The sequence below is a fragment of the Musa acuminata genome, chromosome BXJ2-6 (genome assembly GCF_036884655.1).
Source record: "Musa acuminata AAA Group cultivar baxijiao chromosome BXJ2-6, Cavendish_Baxijiao_AAA, whole genome shotgun sequence".
In the NCBI taxonomy this organism is placed as follows: Eukaryota; Viridiplantae; Streptophyta; class Magnoliopsida; order Zingiberales; family Musaceae; genus Musa; species Musa acuminata.
The window spans coordinates 11,467,036-11,476,518 of record NC_088343.1 but is presented as its reverse complement, the minus strand read 5'-3'; the positions used below and the strand labels follow the sequence as shown (position 1 = coordinate 11,476,518).

At 40.4% G+C, this 9,483-nt stretch overlaps 1 protein-coding gene across 1 annotated transcript; it reads left to right on the top strand.

The window, feature by feature from the left end:
* LOC103987789 (plastid division protein PDV1) lies at nt 1–2,888 on the top strand. The gene is made up of 2 exons (XM_009406190.3): nt 1–400; nt 2,090–2,888. Exons 1-2 carry the CDS (start codon nt 83–85, stop codon nt 2,603–2,605), a joined length of 834 nt encoding a protein of 277 aa, XP_009404465.2. The 5' UTR covers nt 1–82; the 3' UTR covers nt 2,606–2,888.
* The last annotated feature ends 6,595 nt before the right edge of the window (nt 2,889–9,483 follow it).

Genomic DNA, 9,483 nt, shown 5'->3' with positions numbered 1-9,483 from the left:
TAAAAACCTTCCAGAAAAGGTCTTGCGGTTCCCGAATCGGAGGGGCGAATGAAACCCTAACCCCCTCGCGTTCTTGTTCGCCATGGGGTGGGAGATGGAGGAGGAGATCGAGGCGGTGCTGGAGAGGATTTGGGACCTCCACGACAAGATCAGCGACGCCATCCACGCCCTCTCCCGCGCCCACTTCCTCCGCTCCATCAAGTCCCTGGCAAAGTCCGACGCCCGCGCCGTGGAGGCGGCGGCGGAGCCCTGCTGTGGTGACGGGAAGGGAGGGTTCGTGTTCACCAAAGATTTTCTGGCGGCTGCGGAGGACGGCGCCGCGATGGCGGCGGAGGCGAGGAGTCTCGACGCCATCAGAGCCGCCCTCGAGAACCTCGAGGACCATTTCGAGTTCTTCCATGTAAGTCGGTCACTTTCTTTGTCGCATGTTTGGTGTCCTCTGTCGATTGAATTCTCTGTTTCCTGGTATAGGTGCTTGACATTTTCTTCGTTTTCTTTGAGAGGTTAATATGTTATGCGTTTAATGCGACCTGCGGGTCGAGGAGGACAAGATCAATCAAAGTCTTCCTGAGCGGGTTAGATCTACTGAAAGCTTTACCGGTGAAGCTTTGGATCCCTTCATGCCCATGCCTTTTCGATTGGGTACAATGTACCAATCATGTAAGGCATCATGTAGAATTGGTACAATGTACAATGCAAAGTGGCATTGCAATATCTGAGACAACAAAGACGAGAAATTATGGTTCTCGATTTGAGCTAAGTTGATTGCGCTATAAGCAATAGTTCTGTATTGCCAATTCTTTAAGCCACAGTTAAGCTTTATTGCTGTGAAATTCTAGACCTGTATTTTGATAGGATAACCAATGTGAAGAGGGTGTTGCAATTTCTGAGAAGAGGAAGATGAACATGAGTTATGGTACTATACTTGAGTTAACTTTACCTTGTTATTGCACTTAAGCAATAGGTTCCAACCAAGTCTTTAAGTGACATGATGACTCTTCTAAAATTTGACAAGGCTTTAGAAAATGTTAAAGTGTGGTCATGCAAGCCATTTTATCAGTATGGTTGGGATCTTTGTTGATATATGTTGTTCTATAGTCCTGTCAATTTTCATTATGAATTTAATATGAACGTCTGCCCTGTTTATGTTGATAATATCATTGTTATTGTTTAACATGTGCTTAGACACGATTGGCTATACTAGTGCTTGGATTTAATTCAACTGACCAGTTATATTTGAGAATCCAATACAACCTATTCCAACCACTACAGCCACCATATCATTCCTAAGTTGCCTACATTACAACACGTTGTTCTTGTCAGCCTCTGGTATTTCAATTTGTGTTTATTGCTTACGACATATAAAACCTTGACAGCATATATCTTTTTGTGAAGTATTTTTCCTTTATGTCAACTTACAGTCTTAATCACTGCGTTCAAACATCTTCCACTTAGTAGCATAAAGGTGTGTTACAAAAAATTGTTGATGGAATATTTATTCTTGAATAACAAGAACCTAGTTAGTTCTTCGTTGGGATGAAATTCTAGAGGACATGTAGATTTTGGGTTCATTCATTAGTTCATCTTCATTTTCGATGTGCCATACCTGTTTCATGTATGTATGCATGACGAACCTTTGATACTTGTGGTTATATTCTTTTTCTTGACCTGTTGTGTTCTGGAGGCCAGTTGCCATTCAACAGTTCGTGAAGTAAGCTTGTCAATTGTGGACTCGATTCAACATTGTCAAATCTTTTGTTATGGAGAGTTCAGATCCACATTGTCTATCTTTCCCATTTTCTTTATAAAATGAAAGTGATTAGCAATTTCTAAATGGTTATAAGGTAACTATATGCTATGAGCTGGAATACATGCTAGCTTCCTACAGTCAGATTATGTTATGGAGGTTCAAATTGTTGTGATGCCTTTTGTTTTGGGTAATGGAAGAGGAATATGCTGAAAAAAATTTCATATTTTTTTATTCTTATTATGACAACTGTAAGCTTTGATGAAATTTACATATTGGTCTATCATGCTATTGTGACCTCGTAGTTAAGTTATTAAGCTAATTATCATTGTTCTTCTACAGACTGTGCAATTACAGCAGCGAGCAGAACGAGATGCTGCTGTTGCCCAATTAGAGCAAAGTCGCATTGTTCTTGCCATGAGATTGGCAAATCATCAAGGAAAAAAGTACAAAGTCATAGAAGAGGCCTTGGCTTTTGTCGGCGATGTGCATGATAAGGGCTGTTTTATAACACCAGAGGCCCTCTATGACATGCCAAGGAGTCAATCTGGTGATAATTTGGAAGATTACGAGGAGAGAAGGTCTAGCATTTTCCTGCAAATGGTAGTATCAAGTTTGTCTTTAGCTAAAAGGTCATTCAGATTGGAGAATATCAGTGGTGTTTTTAGCCATGCTGCTATTTTTGCTGCGAGTATGCTTGCTTTTCTGCAGCTTCATCAAATTTCCTCTAAGAGCAGCAGTCCGCAGATACCGGACCAACTATCTTGCAAGAGAAGTGAGAGGAATACTTGGGTTTTAGATAATTCTTCTCAAAATGGTGAGATAAATCATCTTGATGTTTTGTCAGCTCGGGGTTAGTTTGAAGAACGTAATCAGTCCATGTGTTTTGAGGTTGTCAAAATCTTGTCCTAGAAACTTTTAGCAGTCATTTCTGTTGTTGTTCCATGTAAGTTGACGTCATTATTTCCCAGCTGTGTTTTCTTGTTCTTTGATTGCCTGATATCAACCTTACTTGCACTACCTTATCTTTGGTTGGATATTGTAATCAAACTATAGATAATTCTCTTGCCTGACTGTAGCCTGATTTGACGTTTAATTTGCTAGTACTGTTGAATAAATTGTTTTGGTTGGTAATTGCATATATACATACATGTCATGTATTTATTCATTATAAATGCATTAACATGCGTCGAAGATTGAAGTATGAAGGTCACATCGAGTTGGCTTCTGCCTCTTCGACACTGTCTCCATCATTCTGCTTGGTGTCACCGAAGGCCATGATGACCGCTTGATTACCAACCGCGACCAAACAAAAAGAAGTGGTGGTCGCTATATATTGCCATTTGAGAGTGAGTGCTTCATCCGGAGATGAAAGGTTTGCAGAAGGTATTATTATTGCATATCTCATCTCAAAATCCTAAAAGTACACTGCAAGATTGTAAGTATGAAATGGATCAGACAGGTTGGGGTTGGTTGATGGTATGTATCATCATCACAGCCATCTGCATGCCACTGGATCCACGGTCTCATGATTCTTCTCTGTTGCAGGACTTTGACTTGTCAGGAGGCGGAATAAGAAGAGAGGTGCCGCTGGGGATCCACAGTGAGCCTTTCTGGATTCCAAGAAACGACAACATGCCTCCGGCTCTTCGACCCGTCAAAATCTTGGTCGGATGAGGTACTCGTGCTGCTCTTCTTCCTCACTCCACCACTACCTCTTGCTGGGTTCGCATCAAATATAATCTTCATGTCCCTACACAAAGATCACTTGGCCCATGTAGAGTTTTATCCTGATGTGAGATCAGTTGAGTGCTTTTTCCATCTTCTCAGTTAAATGATTGAGAATGGTGGGAAAAAAATGAATCTAGTTAATGTGATCATATATCTCTGAAAGATTCATAAAGAAGAATAAGGAATTAAATCTGAGATCTAATTTGAGAATGCTCGCATGAGTCGCACATGCATGGCAAAATGAATCAGTAGCTTTCATCAGTAAATTTGCTTTCATGCAATCGGTCAGCTGCCATTCAATTTCGTAGTTTAGAAAAACTACCGCAGTGTGTTGCACATGTGAATAGGCAGAAGTGGTAGGTGGCCATGACCCCATGTTCCTCATTATGACCTTCCTCATCGTCATCATCATTATCTTCACCCAGCGGTAGAAGAAGAGGTCTTCTTCTTCTTCTTCTTCTTCGTCTTCTACTTGGTGGTGGTGATGATGGTGGTGGAAAGGGGGAATCAGAAATAAATGGTGATCATTCAAGCTGCATTTATACGTGTATCCAATATGTAGATACACAAGCGATGGCATGTGCCGACACTGGTATCGGAGTGAATGAGGTTTAAGGCTGGAGGAGGTCGTCGTCTTCATGCATTCCAATGGAGAGGGGGTGGGACGCCGCAAACGTACGGATACTGTTAAAGATTCAACATGTTTCCTCTCCCTCGCACTCCCTTCACGTACTCCTGTCGGTGGGGAAACAAGAAGAAGAGAAAGAACAATGCCTTCGATCCATCCTTTTTCCATCGAGCCCTTATCCCATGACCAGCAACTTTGAAGGGGCGAGGGTGACGTGTGACGCACTTCGATGTGTCTTCTCTCGCCGAAGAAGAGAAACCAAGTCTTCAAACGTGAGTCTGTGGGGTTTCCAGTACTACTGTTACTGTAGCCTGCAGCTGATGCCTCTTTTTTATGAGATCATGTAGCAGGTGAAATTAATGGCGGATGGCGGTATTCTGAGATGATGGGCATGCTTACCTCATTGCTCTACTGTCAGCAAACCCATCCCAATCTTTCACAGATTCCTTATTAATATTTATATTGACTGATATAAATCTTATGTTATAAAAGTCTTTAGTGCTGTTAGATCCTTTATTATGCGACCTGTATTTATGTTCTGATTTATTTATGTGATTATGATAGTCATATTTTTAATAAAATAATGATAATATTTATCCCATATTTTTTGGGATTTTATTGTGTTGTTCGAACACAGTGATTATGATGTCCAATAATCACTGGTCATTATAATACTTATTTTCCTAACTAGGATCACACTATTTCAACCCATTATAACTTCAAGTGAATTTAAATTAGTATTCTAATAAGAAAACTTGAATCTAAATAAAAATCTAACTTCATGTATTATGGATGTCGAATGATAGAATCGGATGTATATGCTTTTTGTGAGAAATCATCGTAGACATTAGTCCAAGCCTAAATATGTAAGAGCATCCAAAGTGGCTCGAGATGGTACTTACACTAAGATCGATATTGAGAGAAATTTTTTGACCCGATCTCTTCAACTCTTAAGTTAGCCTGAGGTCCCTTTTGAGTATGAGTTTTTAGAGTCTTTTGGCACAACATCGAGGTTAACTTTTATACTTCATTCATGGAGCAAACAACCTACAACTATCCCAACGTCCCCCTTTGATATTTTGTCTACATAGGTGATAGAGGGAGACAGGCCTGAATGACCTCCCTTAGACTGTTGTTCATGGGGGCAGATGTGTGGAGGGTAACTAGGATATGTTTTTTTACATCAGCCTCCACATGACGATAGGTGTCAGATGGTGATTGGTCATCAATATGTTCCTTATCATTTGTCCCCCCCCTCCCCCAAGACATGCTTCGAGGGCTCCTGTTAGAGGGGTTCGAAGTACGACATTCAATTCACCTAACAGGCCTATCACCAATCTATTCCTCTATAGCCTGAAGGAGACACCCATAGGCGTGGGTTTAATTTTCCTAACTCACATGCCTCGGGTACATTTTGCCCTACACCTTCATCATAGCATATTTTATCTTAGTGTGGGTTAGGTTTCCTGACTCACACACCTCGGGTTTATTTGGGTTTACACTTTCGCCATAGCAAATTTATCTTGGAGCAAGTTGAGTTTCCCGACTCATATGCCTCGGGCATATTTCGCCCTGTGCTTCTATCATAGTGGATTTATCTGGGCATGAATTATGTTTCTCAACTCACACATCTTAAGCACATTTTGTCCTACGCCTCCACCGTAGCATATTTATCTTGGCATGGGTTAGGTTTTCCTGATTCACGGGCCTCAAGCACATTCGACTTGTGCCTCCATCGTGGAAAATTTCTTCTTATGCGGGATGGATTTTTTTTGACTCATGTGCCTCTACTATGGCGGACTTCTTTTGTGGGACGGGTTTTCCCGACACACATATCTCGAGCACCCTTGGATTGTGTCTTTGTCGTGGCAGATTTCTTATCATGTGGGATGGATTTTCCCAACTCATGTCTCAGGCACATTTAGCCTATACCTCCTCGTGATAGATTTCTTCCCATGCAGGACGAGTTTTCCTAACTCATGTATCTCGGGCACATTTGACTCGTGTCTTTATTGTGATGGATTTCTTCTTACGCGAGATGGGTTTTTTCGACTCACGCATCTTAGGCACATTTGGATTATGCCTCCGCCATGGCGGGTTTTTTCTTGCGTGGGTCAGGTTTTCTTGACTCATGCGTCTCGGGCATATTTTGGCCCTTGCCTTCGCCATGACGAATTTCTTCTCACGCAGGTCAAATTTTCTTGACTTATGCATCTCAGGCACATTTGGACTATTTCTTCATCGCGTCATATTTCTTCTCATGCGGTTGGTGCTAGTCATAAATGTCCTACAAGCTAATCACGTGAGTGATGACATATGTGACTTGACATAGTCTTTTTGCTTATTATTATTAATTGATATTTTATCACTTTATATTATCTGTTATATGAATATATTATGATGTCCATAGATTTGTGCAATGGAAATCGGATCGTGATGAGATCAAGATAATGAGATCGATTCACCTTTAAACACAAACACAGATCCTAAATAATTCCCGTCATAGGTTACTCAAGATGGACATCAAGATAACCGGACAGACTGGTGTGCTGTATACCCATCCATATGATTGATGCAGTTAGTCTTATAGCTGCTCGTGTGGGGACAATAGAGATACAGTATATGTGTTTATTGGAGAATGAGTTCACTGATTGATTTACTCACGAAATGCTGGATGGTTAATCATATCTCATTGTCAGACAATGATTCCATTGTCCCAGTGATGTATTTGGTCCTCAGACTTGAGACACCAAGGATGTCTTGTATGAATACTCTATTCTTTGATACTGGACTTATAGGTATGGAAATTCCAGATCTAGCACAGTCGGTCATCGAGAGTGGCAGCCAATCTTACAAGGACTATTGAATGTCGATAGAGGATCATCCACTCTCGGTGCCATGAGAGGAATATCTCATATGTTCTTGCTCAGATAAATCCCTGGCCAGGATCATTCAAATTGAGAGAGAAAGAGTTCTCCGAGAGAATCCGATTATAACGAGACTCATGTAGAAATTGTATGGGCCTGACAGCACCATGCTCGGTATATAGTCTTTTGAGATATTAGATGGATGAAGGACTATAGGTACACAATAATTGATGACATACATGTCCAATGGATTGGATTCTCTTGTATCACCTGGGGACTACGACGTAGTGACATAATACATCCGATATTGGGCCTAGAAGGAGTTTTGATATGTATGACCACGACCAGCTCGATATTGGGCCTAGAGGGTCACACACATATGGTAAGCGTTACGACGAGTATAGGTTCGGATATGAGATATCCGCTGGAGCCCGTATCTTATTGGATATCCAATAAGCCCTTGAATTATTAGATCTTATGGATGAGATCTAATAAGAGCCAATAAGAGATTATTAAATAGAGATCGACTAATCTAATAGGCTTGGGTAGTTGGATGGAGATCCAATACCCAATAGGGCAGGATCCATTAGGGTTAAGTTGATATGGGACTTCGATAAATAGGAGAGAACCAAAGGCCCGTAGGCTAGAGGTTCTCTTAATTGTCATATCCTATTCTCCTTTCCCTTTCTTCTCCTCAAATCGTAGGCTTGGAGATTTAAGGAGCGTTGTTGTAGCCCTACTATATGGATCACCATTAAAGAGGAGGCGTTTGACCTCTTTCATCCACTCCTACAGATCTGCAAGGATTTAAAGATATACAATCTCCCTAGGTTAAACACTATCTCATACGTGGATTTAAGTTTCACGGGTTTTTGCCCACCAATTTTTGCATGACGACGAACACATCTTTGAAAAATTTGAGGATTTTGTTTTTATGTTCTTCCACTGCGCATGTAATGCCCCCCAAGATTTTTCTACAGTTGAGTTTTCTCGACTCACGACAGAGGTAAAAGTGGGGCAATAACCTTCATCATGCCTGTTAGCGTCTACACCTATTGGGTGAGGTTTATAAATACCTTGATAGAGAGAAGTAGGTGGCTTGAGATTGTCCCTAGGGGCGAAAGGCATGGGTCATTGAACAAATACCAGTATCGCACTGATGTTTATACCAAAGTGGACGTATCCGTGTGAGGGAAGGATAACAGTTGTTGCCCTTGAGTAAAAGTGTTATGAGTTGGAGGCATGATCTCCTCGCTGGAGTGTTCATTGGGAGGATTGATGTGCGGATATTTCTGTGACATTAAACCCTCCTTTTGGCACAAAAATATTAGAAAAAAATATTATTAACATTTGAGTCAACCTAATATAGTCTACACCCGAAGGCATAGGAGTGTTTGAAGTGGCTTTGAGATGTCTCGAGTATGAGTTTTTCTCAAAAAGAGAGTCCCTCAACATGACGTCGAGGGTTAGTTTTTATACCTGATCAATGAAAGAGATAATCTACAAATGTCCTCCTTTAGCGGTTTGTCCACGTGGGCAACAAAGAGGGAAATAAACCCAAACAGCCTTCCTTAGACTATTGTCCATGATACTAGTTGATGGGATATAAAGAGAAATAAACTTTTGTATATGAATAAATACTAGCAAGCCATAACATGCAGCGGAATTATATATAATCACAATCAAATATAACACCAAGATTTACGTGAAAAACCTCTCCAAAGTGAAGGGTAAAAATCATGGGGCACACTATAGATAATTCACTGTGAGAATAATGAATATACAAATCTCAATCTCTTGCCATAAACCCTAACAACAATCACAAGAGAATAATTGGGATACAAGGATTACGTCACTATGCACAATATCTAAATTCTCCCCAAGTAATCACAACAAGAATCTACTATAAATTTGATCTAACCTGATATGAAAACACTACTGGATGATTAAGAACGGTCTCACTACGTTGTCCTTATCTTTTTTCCTTTTTTTCTCTTATTTTTTCTGTCTTGTTCTCCTCCTTGTCTTTGGAATCACGTGGCTATAATATTCTCCTCGTTACTACAGTTTTTTCTTCTTTTTTCATAGCCCCCCGCACACCCCCCTAATATGATTTAGGGTTAGGTTAAGAGAGGAGGTGGGCTGACGATCGGAGGGTGATTAAGATAATTTTTTTTTCTATGTCAATCTTCATACGGTGTCGTATGGTGATTGGCCATTAGTACGTTCCCAATTATGATCGTTCACCCAAGTGAGACCAATCAAAAATATACATTTTAAGAAATACTCTAATTATATATTTTGAGTACATTATTATTCTCATTTCTTTGTTTACGAAGATATCATACGACTCCCTTACCTCATTAACACATATCCACGTCCCCCTAAGTCATAGTGCTTAACGATTCAATAAATCTTCCGACGATCAATTGATGATTTTATATAATTATCCCTAATAATTTTCAGTCCACTATAAAAAAAGACCTTGATTGCACTCTTTTAGATTCTCT

Bases quoted from the DNA above. Each gene is read 5' to 3' on its own strand.
- LOC103987789 (XM_009406190.3), top strand. From the start codon at position 83: ATGGGGTGGGAGATGGAGGAGGAGATCGAGGCGGTGCTGGAGAGGATT. The intron at 401-2,089 runs GTAAGTCGGTCA...GTTCTTCTACAG, and splicing joins ACCATTTCGAGTTCTTCCAT to ACTGTGCAATTACAGCAGCG.